The sequence below is a fragment of the Delphinus delphis genome, chromosome 15 (assembly GCF_949987515.2).
Source record: "Delphinus delphis chromosome 15, mDelDel1.2, whole genome shotgun sequence".
In the NCBI taxonomy this organism is placed as follows: domain Eukaryota; kingdom Metazoa; phylum Chordata; class Mammalia; order Artiodactyla; family Delphinidae; genus Delphinus; species Delphinus delphis.
The window spans coordinates 61684678-61707268 of NC_082697.1; the positions used below are offsets into that span (position 1 = coordinate 61684678).

The 22591-nt window shown below is 47.8% G+C and overlaps 1 protein-coding gene across 4 annotated transcripts in view; it reads right to left on the bottom strand.

Annotated features, from left to right (window-relative positions):
- The window catches only part of MYH11 (myosin heavy chain 11), a 121530-nt gene that overhangs the window by 61518 nt on the left and 37421 nt on the right, over positions 1-22591 (bottom strand). For all 4 annotated transcript variants that reach the window (XM_060031798.1, XM_060031797.1, XM_060031800.1 and 1 more), the window contains exons 4-5: positions 10927-10954; positions 1492-1594 (exon numbers count right to left, since the gene is read on the bottom strand). In XM_060031798.1, coding sequence (XP_059887781.1) covers positions 1492-1594; positions 10927-10954 — 131 coding nt within the window. The remainder of the gene's footprint in view (positions 1-1491; positions 1595-10926; positions 10955-22591) is intronic.

A 22591-nucleotide genomic window follows, 5' to 3' on the forward strand; every position in this document is an offset into this window, starting at 1 on the left:
TAGGAAAGCAGCAACTTTTCTTGGATTCAATTTCCTTTCTGTTTTGCCGCTGTCTTTTCTAATTTCTTAGAGATTCAGACATTTCAAAGTTTTTTAATTGCTGGGGCCAAGGTGCAGTCTTTAAAACTGTGTCTCATGAGATGCTGTCTGAGATGTGTTCTCACACACAGAGAAAAAGGTATCTGGCACATAGCAGCTGCTTGATAAAGATCAGTTACTATTATTAAGTATTACTATTACTTATCATCACTATTCTAGGAAAAGGAAAGGCGGTGGGAAGTGGTGTTTAACTGCCACGTGAACTTTGGCGCTATTTGTTCCCATACACGGTGCCAGAGACAGTGTGGGTTTCCTGCGTCTGTTTGAGGGAGGAAGGTTCCCCAGGCTACAACCAGAGCCCACCCGAGATCTCCGAGGGCCTCCAGACAAACTGGCCGCTGTGGCTGCTCCAGTGTTGCCTCTGAGCCCCAGAAGCAAGATCCAGAGTGGCAGGAACCAGTGACACCCCAAGCCTTCTTCAGGCCTCCGCTCTGCCGTTCCCCTGCCCCCACCCCAAACCTTCACACAGAGGCACTGGCAGGTCCTTCAAGCAGCCCCATTGCTTGTCGCCTCCTCTGGGACAGACGAGGCAGGGCTAAGACGGAGGAGGAAGAGAGGGATGGACCCAAGAAGGGATGATTCTAGAAACAGCCTCTTCTTTCCTTCTAAGGCCTTAATCAAACTGCATCACCACGGGTTGATCTGTATGATTATTTGATGACTGTCTCTCTTTCCCACGAGTCCAAAAGCTCAGTAGCTAGAATAACAGTGCCTCGCAGCCTCATCGCTGGACCCCATCCTGGCAGCGCCCGGCATACAGTAGATGCTCGGTCAAGGGCACTGGACCAAAGCCCATATGCTGAGTGACACCAATGTTCCCATCCCCTGGGGTTCCCATCTGAGGGACACATGGAGGAATGACAGGTGTCCCTCAACACTAGGGAATTTCCAGAGATTCAGTTCAGGCAGTAGTTCTCCAGCAGGGGTGACCGTGCCCCCCAGAGGGCACCTGGCAATGTCCCTAGAGACATTCTTGGTTGCATAACTGAGGGCAGGGGTTGCTACCAGCCTCCGGTGGGGAGAGGCCAGGGATGCTGCTAAAACCCTCCGAGGCATAAGACAGCCCCACAATTACTCAGTCCAAAATGACTTCGGTGCCACGGTTGAGAAGCTTTGACGTCAATCAAGACTCCTCCTCTCATTTCACAGGACAGGACCCCTCAGGAGATGATCCTGGCTAAAGCGAGAAATCACCTAGACCCAAACGGGCCCACCCAGGAGGAAAAGCAGCCCTCTGGTGAGCTGTCTGGGGAGGGGCAGTGAAGCACAGCCCTGAGTCCTTACAACGCCAAGTCCTGGCCTTCTTAACGGTGCTGTCTCTCCCTCGGTCAGCCCACGAGCCTGGGGGCCCATCTGCTAAGTCGTGGCCACAGGGCAGGAACTACCACTCACCGTGATACTTGTGTCCTTCTTGCCCTTGTGGGAGGAGGCCACCACGGCCAGGTACTGGATGACTTTCTTGGTGTTTTCAGTTTTTCCAGCTCCAGACTCGCCTCTGAAAGATACGGGAAAAGTGACCCACCGGAAACAGCCCCACACAGGTGTTCTGTGGGTACTTTTCCACAGCTCCGTGCCATTTGCCAGATGGGGAAACTGAGGCTCCCAGAGGGGAGGAGACTTGCCCACCACTGGCAGAGAGCTGGGCTGGGTTTTCAAACCCCGCTCCATATCTCAATCCACTCCTCCCGAGAGGATGCAGGAAAGGATGTAGATGAAAAGAGTAAAAGAGAAAACTGAGTTTTCCTAACAAGGTCCAACCTTAGGTTTATTTGGAACTGTCTACTTTAAAAAATAAATACTTCGTTTTCTAGAGCAGTTTTAGGTTCACAGCAAAATTGAGCAGAGGTACAAAGGTCCTATACGCCCCTGTCCCTGCCCCTTGACATACACAGCCTCCTCAACCATCAACATCCCCCACCAGAGTGGTACCCTTGCAACGATCAATGAACCCACGCTGATGCATCATTATCACCCAAAGTCCGTAGTTTACATCAGGGTTCACTCTTGGTGTTGTACATTCTATGGGTTTTGACAGCTGTATAATGAAATGTATCCACTATTACAGTATCATACAGAATAGTTTTACTGCAAATTATCTATTTTAAAGACATTATTAGGGACTTCCCTGGTGGTGCAGTGGTTAAGAATCTGTCTGCCAATGCAGGGGACACAGGTTCGAGCCCTGGTCTGGGAAGATCCCTCATGCCGCGGAGCAACTAAGCCCGTGCACCACAACTACTGAGCCTGTGCTCTAGAGCCCACGAGCCACAACTACTGAGCCCACCTGCCACAACTACTGAAGCCCACGCACCTAGAGCCCACGCTGTGCAACCAAGAGAAGCCACTGCAATGAGAAGCCCATGCACCGCAACGAAGAGTAGCCCCTGCTCCTGCAACCAGAGGAAGCCTGCACATAGCAACAAAGACCCAATGCAGCCCAAAATAAATAAATTTTATAAAGAAAAAAAAAAGACAATATTAGCCTTGTTAGAGATGGAATGATCAGGCAAGAGACTGCCTTCCAGGAAGGACATAAGTACCTCTCAGAGTACAGGATATAAGTTACAATTTTTTGAAGGTCCCCTTACAAAAAAGGAGAAAAAGGAGAAGAAGAGGGAGGGGGAGTGGGGAGAGGGAGAAGGAGAAGAAGAAGGGGAAGAAGAAGAAGAAGGGGACAAAGGAGAAGAACTGGTTATCCCATCAGCCACTGGACAGACATAAGCCCCTTCATCCTCTGGAGAACCCCATTCTAATGGTCAGGTGGCTAGCTAATGATCTCAGTCAAGTATCAAAGAATAAACCTGGTTGAAGTAATTCATGCTAAAGTGTAAATGACTGATAAGTTTAGATCAGCAGGGTGTTGTCTGTCTTATCAAAAGAGTACTCCTAGAATATGAGCAGTGGATTAAATGGCCTTCTCGACCCAGCTACCTCTCTTGGCCACTGGAGATCATGGTGGTGGAATTGTTTCATCCAAGGATTCCAGACACTGCCTCTGACTCCCACTATTCTCAGTGAAAGGGAAAGATGACTTCAACCAAATCTTTCCTCCCTTCTTGTCCTCTCCTCTGATTTTCTTTTGTTTTTTGTTTTTCCTTCCTTTGCCTAGACTCTCATTTGCTGAGGTCACTGAATATTCTGAAACACACTAATTTTTTTTAAGTCTGAATTTGTCTACCCCAAGGTCGGTTCAAGGTTCTCCACACTGAACCACTGCCACCAGCGCTAGTGCAGTGCTTGCCCTTTTTCCTAATTAGGAAATAAAGAAATTAACTTGCTCTGCCAAGGGCCCACTTTGCACATGGCTAAACGGAAGAAAGAGAGAAAGAGGAAGGAAGGGAGGGAGGGAGGGAGGAGGGAAGGAGGGAGGCAGAGAAAGAAACATGTGCCCTGAATTGTCAGACGCAACCCCATGGGTCACCATCCGGAAATCAAGTGTCTGATCTCCAGGAAGGTTGAAACATGTCTCCACGTCTCACGACGATATTAACACTGTCCTCTCCCCTTTCCTAATGGCCTTTATTCCCAATGGTCACATTATTTCATATGGCCTCAGAGGCACTTTGTGAAATGGGAGCCATGGAGGCATTATCTTTATTTTCTTGAGGAGGACAATTGAGTCCAAAAAATTTTTTTTTCTTTAATTTTAAGGAGAGAATTGACTTTTCAAGGGGAGTGGAGGTCCTATGTTAATTGTTTCACATGTATTATCTCCTTTACCTCCCCTCCCACAGTCCTGAAGGTAGGACATATCACTTTCATGTTATTACAGAAGAGGAACTTTGGGCCAGAGTGGGTAAGCAACTTGCCCTAGATCACACAGCAAGGCAAGAGCACACACAGCATTGAAATCAGGTCTCTGGTTCCAATGCAGTCAGGACTCTTTCTATGACATTTCACAAAGTCATTCCATGACACAGGATTAACCCTCTAGGAACTTGCTTTCTAAGGTCAGAGGAAGGGAATGGGGAATAGGAATTGATATTTCTTGAAAACCTACTCTATGTTATTGGGCTCAGAAATCTTTTTATTTAATCCAACAACCTAATGAAGGAGTCATTGATTATCCCCATCACCCACCTGGGGAAACTGAGGCTCAGAGAGGTTGAAGTAGTGTTCTAGGTCATAACTGCTCCTGCTATCACACAGATAGGGAATAGAGGAGTGAGATTTGAATGCAGGTCTGCTTGATACCAGAGCCCATGTTCTGCCCACTACACTTTTTTTTTCTTTTTTTACACATGAAATTATTTTCAAACATTATTTAACACAAGTCTTACAAATATATCACATTAGTTGTGGAGGAAGTTAGATATTTTATAACTTCAGGACTATAATTTGTTATTGGCAACAAAAGGCAAAAAACCTCACTGCCAGCATGAGGGCACAGTTTGAAGCAACTGAAATCATACAAGCCTTGCTTCATAAACACCGATTTTTGAGTGGCATAGTTTCAGAAAAGATTGATTTTTAAAGGATATTTTAATTATGCTCTAACAGGTGTTTGGAATGAAATGCTATATTGCAGCTATCCGTATGAAGGTTTGGTCAGCATTGATTATTCGGAATGTCTAGCTCTGCAAGAAAGCAAAAAGGAGAGTGGTTTGAAATAGACAAACTCTTGTGGCATATAGTTTATATGACTAGAGGTTGTCATCAAACCTTGAAAACAGTCTTGATATATTTAAGTGAAAGACGGTGGACACTAAGCTGTTATAGGAACAAACTATCCGTGTAGCTTATCCTTGGAAATTAAGTTGCTGAGTTAAAGTTCTTAAAGACTAATAATAATCCATTTAGATCTTCTTTTCAAATCAATTTACTCGTGAATGACTGCCATGTATTCATTCTAATTTGTCAATAAATTGGCATGAAAAGTTGGAAATTGATCTTTTTTTTTTTTTTGCGGTACGCGGGCCTCTCACTGTTGTGGCCTCTCCCGTTGCGGAGCACAGGCTCCGGACGCGCAGGCTCAGTGGCCATGGCTCACGGGCCCAGCCGCTCCGCGGCATGTGGGATCTTCCCGGACCGGGGCACGAACCTGTGTCCCCTGCATCGGCAGGCGCACTCCCAACCACTGCGCCACCAGGGAAGCCCCGCCAAGTCCTTTTAATCAGTCCAGCCTCAGTGGCTGGAAGGAGGTACCCAATGGCAGCTTAACCCCTCAGCCCCCAGCCAGGCTGGATTCATGGGTGTGTGACCTGTGCAGTCCCACAGGGACAATACTGAGGAGGGCCCTGTGCTTGATTTAATGGTCTGATGTTGCGATCTTGAATTTCTAAATAATTTTTTAATTAATTTTTTTTTATTGGAGTAAAACTGCTTTACAATATTTTGTTAGTTTCTGCTGTACAATGAAGTGAATCAGCTATAAGTATACCTATATCCCCTCCCTCTTAGACCTCCCTCTCTCCCACCCCCCCATCTAGGTCATCACAGAGCACCGAGCTGAGCTCCCTATGCTATACGGCAGGTTCCCACCAGCTAGCTATTTTACACATGGTAGTGTATCTATGTCAAACCTAATCTCCCAATTTGTCCCACTCTCCCCTTCCCCCTCTGTGTCCACATATCCGTTCTCTACATCTGTGTCTCCATTCTTGCCCTACAAATAGGTTCATCTGTACCATTTTTCTAGATTCCACATATATGCATTAATATACGATATTTGTTTTTCTCTTTCTGGCTTACTTCTAGACCCCCACCCAGAGCAGACGGGGGTGCACAGCTCAGACACAGCCACCCCTTCAGAGTCCCCTGTGTAGACGACCCTTGACAAGTGTTTCCAATCCCTGCCAGCTTGCTGACCAGCCCTGCAGCTTCACAGTCGCCCAAGACACTAGATAAAAACACAGGTTTCCCCAGCTCTACCCCAGATCCACTGAGTCAAGAGCTGCTGGGGGTGAAGCCAGGCCATCCGTCTCTTGAACTAATGGCCCAAGAACTGACGTGCAGCCACGTTTGTGGAGAGAGGTCTAACAGAGCCCACACTGGACGTATTTGAGGTGGTTTTACGCAGTTCATGGTCAAGCAAGCAGGGCTCAGCAGAACTCTGGTTGATACTAACCACGGCGCTGCATCAGAACCCCAGCTGCAATCACGGGCACCTGCACTGTGCCAACATCGTGCTCAGCTGCCCCCTACACAGCTCCTTCAATTCTCTCAGCAACCCTGGGAGGTGGGCACAACTGATACCCCCATTCCACAGATGAGGAGACTGAGGCTGGGAGGCTTAACCAACCTGCCCAAGAACAAATTGCTGGCGTGCAGCACAGCGGGAAAGCAAACCTAGATCTGTGCCTCCACAGCCTCGCCAGCTAAGCACAGCGGCCACTCTCCTGAGGCATCTGCGCCCCTTCAACACTACACTGTGTTATCAAAAACACCTTTAAAAACCCTGTGGGCCTCTGCCAGAAAGTGTTTCTCCCTCTTCTTCAGAAACAGGGTGGAAGGGATGAGGGCAGGTGGGGTCAAAGTAGGAAGCCTGGTTGGGAGCGAAGGCAGGCTGTGGGTGAAGCAACCAAGGCAAACCCCTGGGAAGCCTGCAGTTTTCCAAGAGTCAGCACTGGCCCCAGGGAGAGTGACAGAGGCACCTGCTGGCCTGAGTTGCCTCCCCTGAATGGGAGAGTCACCTGACAACAGCATCTCCTGCCACTGAGTCCCAGTCCCCCAGACCCTAGGGCATCAGTGCTTATCCCCAAGCGGCACTCTGGCCTCCTTGAATGATCAGAAAGATCTGCTCTAACCTCTTGTCCATACGCTCGCCCCAGCCTGCAAGGCCCTGCATGACCATGTCCCCGACCACATCCTCTTACCCTTCTCCTTCCTCCCTGCGCCCCACCCACTCAGACCATCTCCGACCCTCAAAACACAAGTGGTTCCCACCTTAGGACCTTTGCCCTTGCTGTTCCCCACCCGAAACTCCTCCCCCAAGTCCTCCTCGGGGCTTGCTTCCTCTCCTCACTCGGGTCTCAGCTCATACCCCGAGTGGTTGAGCCAGGGCGGACAGGCTGCAGCTCTTTTCCTCCAGATAGATGCGCTAAATACGAAAGATGCCAGCCATTCCTCAGCCCCGATGCCACAGTCTGTGGTGGGGCAGGGGATGGTGGGGCTGTGGCTGGCTCATCAGTGAAGGCCAGCGAATGAGGGTTGGGCCCTCCAACGGCCTCAAGAAATTTAGGTCCAAGTCTCACTATTGACAAAAACTCGCTGTGTGCCTCTGGGCAAATCTCATGACCTCTCTGATTTCCTCCTCTATAAAAATGAGGTAACTGGACTTGAGCAGTGGGTTCTCTGCTCTGCCAGGACACACATGTTAGTCATGACATATGAATATCTAGCTTACAGGGCTTGCTTGGTTCTTAGTCAGCTATATACATAGTAGTCATATATATGAGTATGTGTGTCTGTATATATAGATATACATATACATATTCATATACATACACATATATATGTAACACTCACAACAACCCTATTAAGTACCATTAAGTACCATTATCATCATTCTTACTTCCCCACTTTATAGTGAGAACACGGAGCCCTGGAGAGGTTAAATTTGTACCTGAAGCTACAAGCTAGTGAGAGGCAGAGCCAGGATCGAAACCCGGGTGGTCTGGCTTGTAACCCTCACTCTAAGGAGGCTTTCAATGACATAACTCGGTGGACAGTCCCTTCCATGGATGACCCTAGATTCTAATGAGACCTGCAGAGAAGTGGAGTCACATTTGATATGGAGGCTGGGGACCAACAGCCTGTAAGTCAACACAATCAACCACAGAAAGGTAAAATTGAAAAATCCCTTAAAACATCCTCAAAGCAATGCATCTGTGACTTGGTATGCAATGCCCCTCTAAAGCAGCCTCTGTGTATAAATGCCAACTAGATGCAGGGATTCCGAGTGTGCAATACGGACAATGCAGGGGAGAGAATGGGCTCGGCAAGGCGAGATGCTCACACCGTCAGGGCCACAGGGGAACGAGACCAGTGGAGGGATCGGCAGAGTCCCATGTCTATTCTCACCCTCACTCTGGAACACATCCATTGGGTGGATGGTGGTGACCTCACCTGCACTAGATCCGCCAGTGCTAGTTTTCCTCCCGAAGGGCGTGGTTGGTTTCTCTAAGCTACGTGCACAGTATGAGACCCCAGCGCCAACAGCCATGACCACCCCTGACACGTACAACTCACGCTGGCCATAACCAGCCTGTCTGTGTGCTATTGACCCAATTCTCCACCATAATTATCACCCTGCCGCCGCCCCACCCCCTCAAAGCAATATTTGGAATACAAGTGAATGAAAGGGAGATATTATTACAGAGACCAACTTGAATCCACTTTCATATTAAATAATATGAATCATTCCCGATTTTGATGCTCTATGAAAATTTCCTGCAACGCTCGTAACTGACCAGGTGTGTGTGTTGGGGGGGGCAGGAAGTGCAGTCTCAGTTATCTCTGAGGACCCTTCCTGGCCCAAAGTTCTGGGACAGAGGTTGTAAACAGGTGGCCCATTGGCAAAGCCAGCCCACAAATGGACTTTATTTGGCTGGAGATCTGTGTATATGTGTTCATGTAAATTAGGTGCCAATGTTTAAAAATTTGATATTTCACATAGAAACCTAGATTTCCAGCTTCTACTGAAATGTAGGAAAGTCTGGCAACATTGGACCTGCATTCTCCCCTGGCAACAGTAGACAGGAGATGGGTAGCAGCTCCCCCCTTCAGATGGGCCATTTTCTCCTGTTCACCACACTCCCCACCATTCCCTACTGTGCTACACCCAGGACTTTTCACACATTAACAGTACTTGGTTGACTTTGATTGGCCTTTGAGTTTGCAACCACAGTCCTAAATGTCCTGTAATGCCTCTTCTCAGACAGAGGGCTTTTGTTGGGAGACACACTCTGGCCAAACTGATCTCTCAGTTTCTCCGATAGAACACGCTCTATCTGACCTCAGGGTCTTTGCATATGCTGTAAACTATTCCTCTCTTTTCTTCATCATCTCTGCATCACTTCTTTGGGAAACCTTTAGTGTTCTCCCCAGTTAGAACTTCTCTGATTTACACATTCTCCTAGTTCCTTACATGTCTCATTCTTCATAATTTTCAGTTTGTAATTACACATTTCTTTAAGTGATTTTTAAAATGTGTATGTATTTTTTTTTTAGTTCCTGAAAAGGTAGTACCTTCACAGGACCAAACAGTAAATTCAAGCAGTACCAAAGGGAAGTGTGTAATTATTGTTTTAGTGTCTGTCTTCCCTCTTGAGAAGTCATTTATTTTTGGTTCATTCCTATACGCCAAGTACTCACCAGTGGGACAGACCCATTCAATCTGTTGAATAGTGAGTGAGACAGGAGTGGGTGTAGAGGTGAAGAAGGAAGGAGGGTGTATTAGTTTCCCATTGCTGCTGTAACAAATTATACAAACGTAGCGACTTAAAACAACACAAACTGATTATATTACAGTTCTGGAGGGCAGAAGTCTGACATGGATTGTACTGGGCTAAAACCAAGATGTCAGCAGGGTTGTGTTTCTTTCTGGGAGCACTAGGGGAGAGCCCGTTTCCTTGCCTTTTCCAGCTTCTAGAAGCTGTTCTCATCCTGGGCTTCCTCCATCTTCAAAGCCAGGATGGTGGGTGAAGTCCTTCTCACACTGCATCTCCCTCTGACTCCTCCCCTGCCTCCCTCTTCTACTTGTAAGGACCTTGTGATTACATTAGGCCCACCTGGATAATCTACGATCCCTTCCCTATTCTAAGGTCAGCTGATTAGCAACTGTAATGCCGTGGCAACCTTCATTCCCCTTTGCCATGTCACCTGACACATTCACAGGTTCTGGTGATTAGGAGGTGGAGACCTTGGCGGGACCATCACAGGCACTTGTATTGCACTTTGCTTTATTGCAATTTGCAGATATTGTGTTTGGTTACAAATTAAAGATTTGTGGCAACACTGTGTCAAGCATTTTTCCAACAGCATTTGTTCACTTCATGTCTCTGTGTCATGTTTTGGTAATTCTCGTAATATTTCAAACTTTTTCATTACTATTCTATTTGTCATGGTGATCTGTGATCAGTGATCTCTGATGTCACTACTGCAAAAAGATTGCAACTCCCTGAAGGCTCAGATGATAGTTAAGATTTTTTAACAACGGGTATGTTTTAATTAAGGTGTGTACAGTTGTTTATTTAGATATAATGCTATTGAACACTTAATAGACTACAGTATAGTATAAACATAACTTTTATATGTACTAGGAAACCAAAAAATCTGCCTGACTCGCTTTACTGTGATATTCACTTCGTTGCAGTGGTCTGAACTAAGTCCACAAATTTTCCAAGGGATACCTGTATTCTGCCCACCACAGGAGAGATTTTCCTGAACACTGAAAACCCTCTGAATGATTCTAAATTGAGTTAGTATCTTCTGACTATGTATCCAGGTCTTCAAAGAAATAATGACACCAGCCACCAAATATGGCACAATGTGGTTACTAATTGTGAAATTTGAGGGTGACTGTTTAACACAAGCCAAGACTTCCTCACCAACGGAAATGGCATCTACCTTCACAGAGCTGTTATGGAATTAGAAGCAATTCTGTCTGTAAAATATTTAGTTCAGGACCTGGCACACAGTAAGTGCTCAATAAATGCTGGTTTTTAAAAGGGGGTGGCGCAGAACAAGACGGCACCAGGTACCCCTGGCAGTTTAGGGGTGCGTGGAACAGCAAACACATCAAAGAGCCCTGTTCTCATGGACCTTTTTCTTTAATAGGTTGGATCTTGATTCTAGAAAAATAAAAGAAAAAGCAGCTCCACTTACGTGCAGAGAATGGACTGGTCCTCTCGATCTGAGAACAGAAAGAAAAAAAGAGCCATGAGTTAGAATTTGCTCTGAGCTGAGCGCCTGGATATGGTGCCTCCCAGGCCTCCCATTTAAGCTCCTACATGCTGGCCCCCCTGGGGGCGACAAGGGGCCAGCTGGGCTCATTGCCCAGGTCATAGGGGATAAGACCAAAGCCAAGAGGGCAGCAGGGCTCTTTTAGATACTTTTCCCGACCCCCTGAAGTCCTGGAGGCAGCCCCAGAAAGATATCGGAGACTGACGCGTTCAGGAGGCAGTGAGAATCCCTGCCCCACTAGCTCTGGAGGGTCCCAGGAGACCCACTCTGCCCAGATTAGGTCACAGACAGAACACTGACTTTGGATCCAGACAGACTGGCATTCCAACTTGGCCACTTCCCACCTCTATGACTTTGGGCAAATATTCTTAACCTCTCCATGGTTCAGTTTTTTTTATCTGGAATATGGGGTAGTGGACATTTTTGGTTTGAAAATCCAGTATCCATTTCCTCTTCTTCCAAGAAGAGCATCCTATGGTCCTTAAGGATCCATGTTCCCTGCCCCCCAACCCCCCCAACCCGCCATCATGTACAGTCTTGGTGGGACTGACGCACAAGCTACCCCAGCCAAGAGGCAACAACGTTTCCTAGGCTATGGCAATCAGAATCTCTGAGCTCAAACTCCGAGCTGGATCAAGGATGGAGAAGCACAACGGAGGCCCTGAGGGGGCCTCACTTCCTGCCCCCAGAGCCCAAACAGCCCCGTTTTCTAACATTTTCTGAGGCTGGCTCCCCACTCTTCCCACCCCATCTGTGAGCTCCCCAATACTCCTCCAGAAATTCCTTTTCTAGATAAGGTCTCTGTCGCTAACCACCAGAGAACCCTGGTGGGTGCACAGGGCATCGTGAGGTTAAACGTGATTAAGCAGACATTACTGATCACCTACTGCTCTTAAAGTGGCCTTAGCGGGTGGAGTCAAGATCCCCTATGAGGGACACGGGGAAGGTTAAACACCTTAGTCATCAGCCAGTTAACCATAACTGAGAAAGCAGAGCATCACATCTTCTGCCGGGCAATGGTGAAGCGGCAGGCATTTCTTAACTCCATTCCCTGCTCCATTCCCACCATCACAACCCTCAGCCTCTTATGATCAAAGATCTCCCGGGATCTTGTGACATCCCCCTCCAAACCCCTTCTCAGAGTAATCTTTCTGACACGCTGAACTGCCTGATCCCTCTGCCTCTTAACCCTCTTCCACTTTGGAAGTTTCTTAAAATGTTAAACATAAATTCATCATATGACCCAGCTATTCCGCTCCTAGGAATCTACCCAAGAGAACAGAAACATGTGTCTCTACAAGACTTGCACACAAATGTTCACAGCAGCGTTATCATAATAGCTAAAAAGTAGAAACAACCCAAATGTCCATCTGCTGGTGGATGGATAAATAAAATGTGGTCAATCTATACAATGGAACATTATTCAGTCATAGAAACAATGCAGTACCGATACAGGCTACATGGATGACCCTCAAAACATGATGCTAAGGAAAAGTCAGACACAGAAGGCTACATATTGTGTGATTCCAGTTATAAGAAATGTGCAGAATAGGTAAATGCATAAAAGAGGGAAGGTAGATTAGTGGTTGCCAGGGGCTGGGCTGGGGTGACTGCAAACAGGCATGAAGGATCATTCTGGGGTTTGTCAGCTGGACTGCGGTGATGCTTACGTAACTCAATTTATTGAAAATCACTGAATTTTACACTTATCTTGGGAGGATTTTTGGTTTGCAAGTTTTATCTTAATAAAGCAGTTTTGAAAAGCTGTCCACGGCCCCCAGTGTCCTCAGATGAGGCCCAGAAGGGGCATCCGAGGCCTCCCGTGAGCGGCCCTGCCTGCCTGCCTCCCCAGCCTTGGTACTTCTATGTCCATCACTGTTAATTCCCCAGCAACCCCACCCGGATCAACCCCCAAACGCACTCTGTGCCTTTGTTCAGGCTACTCCTGCTGCCTAGCAGGCCTTTCTCTTCTCCTTTCCTGCCCATTTCCCTCCGTCTCAAAGATGACACCTCTTCTAAGAAGCCTTCCACACAGTGATGGAGCCAGGGGGAGGCTTGGCTGTAAATCTCTGTCAACGCTCCTAAGCTATCACAAATAGTCAACCTTGTTAGAGAGAAGAAGCCCTAAGAAAAGCCCCCAGCCTCCATCAGATAACCTGACTGCTGCCTCTAAGACCCTCCCAGACAGAAATCCTGGAGCTGTCGCTGGCTCCTGCCCATCCCCAAGACAGATGTCTCCACTGCCACAGCCCCTGTGCTGCCCGAGCGCCCTGTCCCAGGCTGGTTTTTTTCTCTTTGTTTGTGTCTCTGCCCCCACAGAACCATGAACCGCTCATAGGCAGAAGTATCCAGTTCTGGACCCCGCTTCCCTCAGTTTCTGGATCCCCAGCCCCTGAACCCTAAGTCCCTGACACAGAGAAGGTGTAGCTTGGTGAGCACTGAAAAGAGCCAACTCCAAACCTGGAAGACATGAGTTTCTTGATGGGGAAGTTCAATATACACACAAGAAACTGAGTCACTCATTCATTCATTCAACAAATGCATTTAGGGCATCTACCAGGTATTCTTCCCCATGCTAGACCCTGAAAATACTACATAATAGTATCTACTACTTAGCACCTTCTCTGTGTCATGCATTATTTCAATCATTTGCCTGTATTAACTTATTCAACCCCCGTACATCCTATGAGACAGACCAATTTTATCCCCATTTCACAGATTAATAAACTGAGGCACAGAGACATTTTAAAACTTGCCCACAGTTACACAGCCAGTAAGTGGATGAGGCAGGATTTGAACCCAACACCTACTACTTATTGAATACCTATTATGGGCCAGATACACTTTTCTGGCACTTTCCCTGTGTGGTCTTTGATCCTAACCCTTTTAAGTTTAAGGAAACTGAGGTCAGGTAACCCAAAGTCACGCAGCCACTTCAGGGACCAACCTGGGGGTTGAAGCATCATGCATCAGAGTCTGGGCACTTTCTGCTGTTCCAAATACAGGATGGGGCACAGGAAATGGAACGGGGATCCCTAGCGGCCAAGGCTTCTGCTGGATTAGGGAAGGCGTTGGGAGACAAGGCAGCTTGGAGAGACCAGCAGGGACCAGTCAAGGGAAGGAGTGAGGCCTCTTTCCCAGGCCAGAGAAGCAGCCTTACCACCTAAGGTCTAAGGTGACAAGAAGGAAACCGGGGCATGAAGTGGCCTCGGGGATGGAAGGATCTGCTTCCCATGAATCAGCGTAGATCCGTCCCATCACTGCTGCCACACCTGGTCTGAGAACCATCACTTCAGGCCCAGATCCTCCCCTCCCATCTCCCTGCTTCTGCCCACGCCCCTGCCGTTCTCACAGGGCAGCCGGAGGAGTCTTCTTTTTTCTCTTATAAACTTTTAAAATTTTGGTAAAACATACATAAAATGTACCATGGAGACCATTTTAAAGTGTCCAGTTCAGCAGCATGAAGCATGTCCACATTGTTGTGCAAGCATCACCACCATCCATCCTTTTCATTTTCCCAAGCAAACTCCATCCCCATTAAATAGTAACTCCTCAGTGCCTCCTCCCTCCAGCCCCGGGCAGCCACCATTCTACTTTCTGTCTTTACGATGTTTGACTACTCTAAGTGTCTCATGTAAGTGGAATCGCACAGAATTTGTCTTTCTGTGTTTGGCTTATTTCATTTAGCATCGTTTCCTCAAGGTTCATCCATGTTGCAGCACATGTCAAAATGTCCATTGGATACACCCCATTTTGTTTATCTATTCATCTGTTGATGGACACCTGGGTTGCTTCCATTTCTTGGCTACTGTGAATAGTGTTGCTATGACCATGGGTGTACACATATCTGTTGGTGTCCCTGCTTTCACGTCTTTGGGGTATATGCTCAGAAGCAGAATGGCTGGATTATGTGCCAATTCTGCTGAACTTTTCAAGGAGTCACCATACTGTTTTCCGTAGTGGTTGCACCAGTTTACTTTCCCACCAGCAATGCACCAACATTCCAGTTTCTCCACACCCACATCAACACTTAACTACTGTCTGGTTTTTGATAACAGCCATCCTGACAGGTGTGAGGTGCTATTGCATTATAGTAGAAAAATCTTCTTAAAAGAGTCAGATCAGGGGCTTTCCTGGTGGCGCAGTGGTTGAGAGTCCGCCTGCCGATGCAGGGGACATGGGTTCGTGCCCTGGTCTGGGAAGATACCACATGTTGCAGAGCGGCTGGGCCCGTGAGCCATGGCTACTGAGACTGCGCGTCCAGAGCCTGCGCTCTGCAACGGGAGAGGCCACAACAGTGAGAGGCCCGTGTACCGCAAAAAAAAAAAAAAAGTCAGATCAGCCACGGCCTGGTCAAAACCAGCTGGCTAGTCCCAGTGGCCCCCAGTCTCCCCACCATGGCCTACGAAGTCTGGCCTGATGTGTCCCCACCCAGCTGCCTCACTGGCACCTTTCTCTCCTTACCCCTGCGCAGCTCCTAAACAGCCACCTGCTCCTCACAGAGAACACACTCTTCCCTTCCAGGGCCTTTGTCTGGAATGCTCTCTCCCCAATTTTTGCCATGGGTGATGCCTTCCCATCATCTTGAGGGCTTCCACTCTCCAAGAGGCCTTTTTTAAGTCTCTGTCCACAGGGATGCAGGCAGTTGCCTCAGGGCACTCAGGCAATTAACCTGTTTATTTCCTTCACATCACTTAGAGCCATCTGCAGTGACCTCTTGTGTTTGTCTATCTCGCTGTGCTGAAAAGCAAGCTTTACTGGGGAAGAGGGGGCTTGTCTGTTTTGTTTAACACTGTATCGCAAGTACCTGGCATATAGCAGGTGCTCAATTATATTTGTTAGATGGAAGGATGGGAGGATGGGAGGATGGATGGATGGATGGATGGATGGATGGATGGATGGAAGGAAGGAAGGAAGGAAGGATGGGAGGATGGATGGGACTGGAATAGCCCATGCCTATGCATCACTGGGGACCAGAGAGGATAGTCATGACCATATCTGGGAGAGGGAGGCAGATTTACATCACATAAAGAAGATCTGGTCCACTCCAGGGTCAGATGAATGAGATGACTGTGCAAGCTCCATGGACCCTATGCCCATCTCCAAACAACCTGCCCTCTATCCCCTCAGATAACAGATGGACATTCTGGTGGCCTGGCAGGGCCCAATCCTCAGGACAAAAGGCAGAAGAGCCAAAAGGCTATTTCATTCTTCTTTCTGACTCTCATTTTTTCCACCTTGAGCTGGTAGCAAGGGCCACAGCTGCCCGCAGGGGCCACGTTCAGGGGGTCTGGAGAGGCTCCCCTCAGGCAAGTCTGACCTCTGAGCCGAGGGCCAGGGGCAGCCCTCGCAGGGAGAAGGGCCACAGGAAAGAGGCGGCCCCTCCTTTGGCATCAGGACTCTCCATGACCACGAAGTCCCGTCTTCCGGTCCAGCTGTGCTGATTCCGATCAGGCCTACATCCCTGCCTCCTGCTACGACTCATGGGCTGCTCCACAAACCTCAAGAGAGCCACATCGGAAACTCCCACACGTGTGCCCAAGGACAGACGTTTAAGTTGGTCACTGCAAGAATATCAGCGAAAGCAAAGGACCGGAAAGAAACCATTCAACCAGTCTATCAACTGCAGACTAGCAAAATACATTTTGGTATTTAAAATCTGGTAGGGCATGGGTGGGGGGGATAAATTGGGTGACTGGGATTAACATATACACACTACTATATATAAAATAGATAATCAACAAGGACCTACTGTACAGCACAGGGACCTCTATTCAATACTCTGTAATAACCTAAATGGGAAAAGAATCTGAAAACGAATGGATATATGCATATGTATAATTGAATCACTTTGCTGTACACCTGAAACTAACATAACTTTGTAAATCAACTATATTCCAATATAAACTAAAAATTAACTTAGAGAAAAATCTGGGGACTTCCCTGGTGGTGCAGTGGTTAAGAATCTGCCTGCCAATGCAGGGGACACAGGTTGGAGCCCTGGTCCAGGAAGATCCCACATGCCACGGAGCAACTAAGCCCGTGCACCACAGCTACTGAACCTGCGCTCTACAGCCCGCGTGCCACAACTACTGAAGCCTGCATGCCTAGAGCCCGTGCTCCACAACAAGAGAAGCCACCGCAATGAAAAACCCGCACACTGCAACGAAGAGTAGCCCCCGCTCGCTGCAACTAGAGAAAGCCCGTGCACAGCAACGGAGACCCAACACAGCCAAAAATAAAGAAAGAAATAGAAGATATTAAAAAAAAAAATCTGGTAGGGCCACACAGCAGCACATTGGGCAGCCACTGAAAAGAACCAGGCAGATCGTCATGGACTGACGCAGAACAATCTCCAAGACATAGTAAGCTAAAAAATAAAAGACTAGGTGACATAGCATTACACCTTTTATGTTTTAAAAAGAGGGATATACGTTCACACACACACATATACATACCTAAGGTGTACACACACACACACACACACACACACACCTTCAAATACTTGTATATGTTGGATATATCGTGAAGCTACTCGACACCCCAACGATGGTTGTCCCTGAGGAGAGGGTCTGAGGGACTGAGAACCAGCACAGGAGGGAGACTTCCCTTCAACTCCATCTCCTTCTGTCCCGCTCGTGTTTATGCTATGAGTATGTATGACCGTACCCGCATCTCACCAAAAATGGGTAATGTAAAAATAGTCTTTATTGCTCTCAAGGAGCCCATTATGACCATGAAACTTAGGAAAGAGAGGAAAGAAACAGCTGCCTGCCTGCAGCGTCCCCAGCAGCGCCCACCTCCAGAGTAGGCACTGTGCCGCGGGGCCCCCTGAGCTCCTTCTGTGCAAGGTGACCCATTCCACCCTCACAGCAACCCCTGAGCTGGGCACTGGCACCACGGCCACTTTACAGATGAGGGCAGTATGGTGGAGTGAGGCGACTTGCCCGAGGTCACTGCAGTGGGCTGACCTGTGGCCCCCAAAGAAATGTCCACTCGGAAACTCAGAAGGTGACCCTATCTAGAAGAGGGGTCTTACAGATGTAATTAATTAGGGATCTCCAGATGAGATCATCTTGGATTTAGGATGGGACCTAAATCAATGACCAGTGTCCTTATTTATAAGAGAAAGGAGAGGGGAATTAGAGGCAGAGGGAGAAGCCACGTGAAGGAGGAGGCAGGTTGGAGGGATGCAGCTTCAAGGTGAGGATGCCGAGGACCTGGCAGCCGCCTGAAGCCAGAAGAGGAGAAGGGCCTGGACTGGATTCTCCCTCAGGGCCTCTGGAAGGAACCAACCCTGATGACACCTTGATTTCAGACCTCTGGCATCCAGAACTATGAGGGAACAAACTCCTGTTGTTTGAAGCCACCAAGTTTGCAGCCATTTGTACGGCAGCCCTAGATAATGAACACGGTCACACGGCTAGGAAGTGGCAGGCGGGGACTCAAACTGAGGTGCATGATCCCCGAGGCCTTGCTTCCAGCCCACGGCTTTGTTCTGTCTTCCTCAGATAACCCACAACCATGCGCTGGCGGCATTTCCTTCCAAGATAAAAACAGTAAAACTTTCATCTCCCCAGTACACTCTGGAGAGAGACAGAGGTCAGCATCACAAGAAATTTGTGGAGGGAGGTACCCTGTGCTGGTACAACACCCAGCTCCTTGGACTGGAATCGAGGGAATGTGGATGCCTGTGCCTCCACCTTCCACCTGGAGGGAGAAGTCTGCTGAGGACCAGAGCAAACTAGGAAACCAGTTCAAAACGGATTCAGGAAGGGGCAGAAAGGCAAGACATGCAGGAACCAGCACCCTGTGATCAGCACCCAAGCAGAGAGAGAACCCGCTGGGGCTGGCCCAGAGCCTGTACTATTTTAAGGAATGATTTTGAGATGGACAGACGGACGGGCTATCTCCATCTATCCGCTACAGGGAGACAGGCAGTCTTTCCCAGCAGCCTTGGGAAACCTACATCCAGAGGACGAGAGATTTATAGGGTCAGATGCCTGTCCTGAGGCCTGTCCTCCCAGGTCCCCAGGAGAGGGAGCGGGCTCCAGGGAAAGGCTGGGCAGCTGCCGGGGCGGATCCACACTGGGCGCTGCCAGGAGACCTCCGGCCTGGGACATTCCCATCGGAAACACACCGGCTCCAAGCGTGGGAAGCTAACTGTGCCCTGGTTGGTTATGGGCAGGAGGGCTCCTAGCTGATTCCCCGGGCTTCCCCGGGCTTCCTAGCTGATTCCTTCCCTGAGCTTGAGATCGTGTCTGACGCGAGAGAGCAGAGGTCTCTCAATGTGCAAAGCAGTTTCCCCCTCAAGCTTATCACACACTGTTCCTTCTGCCCGGAGCACCATCTTCATCACTTTTCTACCCGCCTAATCCATTCTCTTTTTCTCTTTTTTTTCCCTTTTAGGTGAAATTCACACCACATAAATTTAACCGTGGAAAAGTGAACAATTCAGTGGCATGTAGTACGTTCACAATGTCGTGCAACTCACACTTCTGTCTAGTTCCAAAACATTTTTATCAGTCCCAAATGAAACCTCATATCCCTTAAGCAGTCACTCTCCATCCCCCACTCCCCGTAACCCCTGGCAACCACCAACCCGCTGTCTGCCTCTATGGATTTGCCTACTGTGGACATCTCACACAAATACAATCGTACAATATGTGGCCTTTTGTGTCTGGCTTCTTCCACTTAGCATGATGTTTTTGAGGTTCACCCCCGCTGTAACATGTATCAGAACGTCATTCTTTTTTATGGCTGAGTAGTACTCCAATGTATAGACAGACCACATTTATGGTTCCACTCATCTGTTGATGGGTGTTTGGGTTGTTCCTAGCTTTTGGCTATTGTGAACAGTGCTGCTATGAACATTCAAGTACAAGTTTTTGAGCACCTGTTTTCAATTCTTTGGGGTATATACCCTAATCCATTCTTGAAATGTCACCCTGAGAGTCATCTCCTCTATGATACTTTCTCTGACTCCATACCTCCCTAGAGCTAAGTTGGGGGCCTTTGTACTCTACATCACCCCCAGGGCTGCCATGGACAGTGGTATGAGTTGTACACTGCATAACTCTAAGGGAGAACCATTCACACTGGTCACTGTAGATTTGTATATTTATTACAACCATCTTTCAGCAGACGGAAGAAAGATGCCTTGAGAAAAGGGTACCTTTTTCTAATTCTATAAATGTACCACCTGTTCTAGTGGTGACCCTGGCTCCCATAGTCCAAAGATTCCCTCCATCGTAGCACTTAACCTCACCATGATCATTGTTTCACCTCAATACTTTTTAGGAGAAAAGGATTATTTGGAATGGTAATGGACCATTTTCCCTTAATATGACAGGCAGAATATTTCTTTTTCATCTTAGTAAAAATTATGCTACTTTACCAAAGAGTAGAAACAATACAAATGTCCAACTGGTAAATGGATAAACAAAATGTGGTCTATCTCTACAATAGAGTATTACTCAGCCATAAAAAGGAATGAAGCACTGATACAGGCTACAACAGGGATGAACCTTGAAGACATTATGCTAGGGAAAAGAAGTCAGTCACAAAATACCACATGTTGTATCATTCACTCCATTTCTACTAAATATCCAGAAGAGGTAAATCTATGGAGACAGAAAGTAGGTAGTGACGGGGTGGAACTGGGAGTGGGAATGGGGGAGTCACTATAAGAGGCCACAAGTGGGCACAAGATTTCTTTCTGGGATGATAGAAAGATAAACTTAGATTGTGGTGATGGCTGTATAACCTTGTAAATTCACCAATAACTGGTGAATTCCATATCAAAATGGATTGATTTATGGTATATAAATGACACCACAATAAAAGTTTTTTACAAAACAATGTTACTTTTACACCACCTCTAAATCAAGAGATCTGGTTCCTTAAACATCATACAGATCTATTCATTTTTCAAGTTACAAAACTGCTTTTTTTTCTTAAATAAGGTATTAATTTTTTATTTGGATTACAAAATTAGTACACAACAACTGCAGAAAGCTTGGCAAAGACAAAATCCCCCTACCCTGTGATGGTTAATATTTGGATATATCTCCTTTTCATCATTTTTTATAGAGGTTTAGAGTGATTTACACAATGGATGCCATTCGTTGGCGTGATTTTCTAGTCCTTTTCATTTAACATTTGACTATAAGCGTTGACCATGTCATACAGTCTTTGTTGCTGATATTAAATGGGCTTGTAATAGTCTATGGGGAGGCTCCTGCTGCTTCTCAACCTCATCTGGTTACTTCCCTCCCCCACTTACATCCCAGCCACACCAGCCTTCTTGGCACTTCCCTAGCACATTGTGCCCATTCCTGCCTCAGGGCCTTTGCACTGCCTCCTTCTTCTGCTCTAAAGCTCTTCCCTGGTTCTTGATGTGGCCACAGCTCCTTCTCACCTTTCATATCCAAGTTCAAATATCACATCCTCAGATGGAGTCAGCTCTGACCACCATGCATTCAGAGCCACTCCCTCAGTTTCTCTCTCTCTTTTTTTTTTTTTTTGTGGTACACGGGCCTCTCAGTGTTGTGGCCTCTCCTGCTGCGGAGCACAGGCTCCGGACGCGCAGGCCCAGCGGCCATGGCCCACAGGCCCAGCCGCTCCGCGGCATGTGGGATCTTCCCGGACTGGAGCACGAACCCGTGTCCCCTGCATCGGCAGGCAGACTCCCAACCACTGCGCCACCAGGGAAGCCCCCTCAGTTTCTCTTGATCCCATCATCCTGTTTTATCTTCTCCTTAGGGGGGAAAAATAACTGTATAATTTCATCGCCTGAAATTATTTATTTATTTATTTGCTTACTTGACAAAACTGCTTTAATGCTTCTCCTACTGGCCCATGAATTCCTGAGGTCCAAGGGCTGTGTCTGATCCAGGGGGGCAGGGACCATGTTTGACACATAGTAGGTACTCAGGAAATGCTTGTTGATTTGAATCAGTCTCAACCAATCATTTTTTTCTCTCTCTCAATCTGTCTCTCTCTCTCTCTCTCTCTCAGAAAGGCAATTCAGATTGAAGCCACAGTCAGCGCTTCTTCCTTTATTCACATATTCACTCAGCAAACAAGTCCAGGGCCCATACTATGCGTCAGGCACTGGAAACACAAAGTTTACTAAGACCTACTTAGTCTTTGCTTTTGAGAGGCTTATGATCCAGTGTGGGGGTCAGATGGGCAAAGAACGGACTGCAAGATGTGGGCAAATGCCACAATGGGTATATGCCAGAAGTGCTACAGAAGGGCTGTTTTAACGCTCCCCAAGAGACAGACAGGACCTCTTAGCAGCTGAGGGGACAACTGAGCCACACAGAGGAGGAGGTGTAGGAATCCGCAGGGGAAACGGCACCAAGGAGGCAGAGCATCCCAAGCAGAGGGCCCAGGCCACAGGAAGTCAGAGATGGGAAAGAGCACAGCACGAGAGCAGAGATGGCAGGGCTGGAGCCCGCATCCCAGCACCGCCTGCGTCTGGCTGAGCTGCCGGGCCCGGAGCCCTGGAGTCTGCCTCACCTCACACCCCAGCCCCAAACGTGCCTGTCTTCCCTCCTTCTCCCGGGCCGGGGGTCTGGCC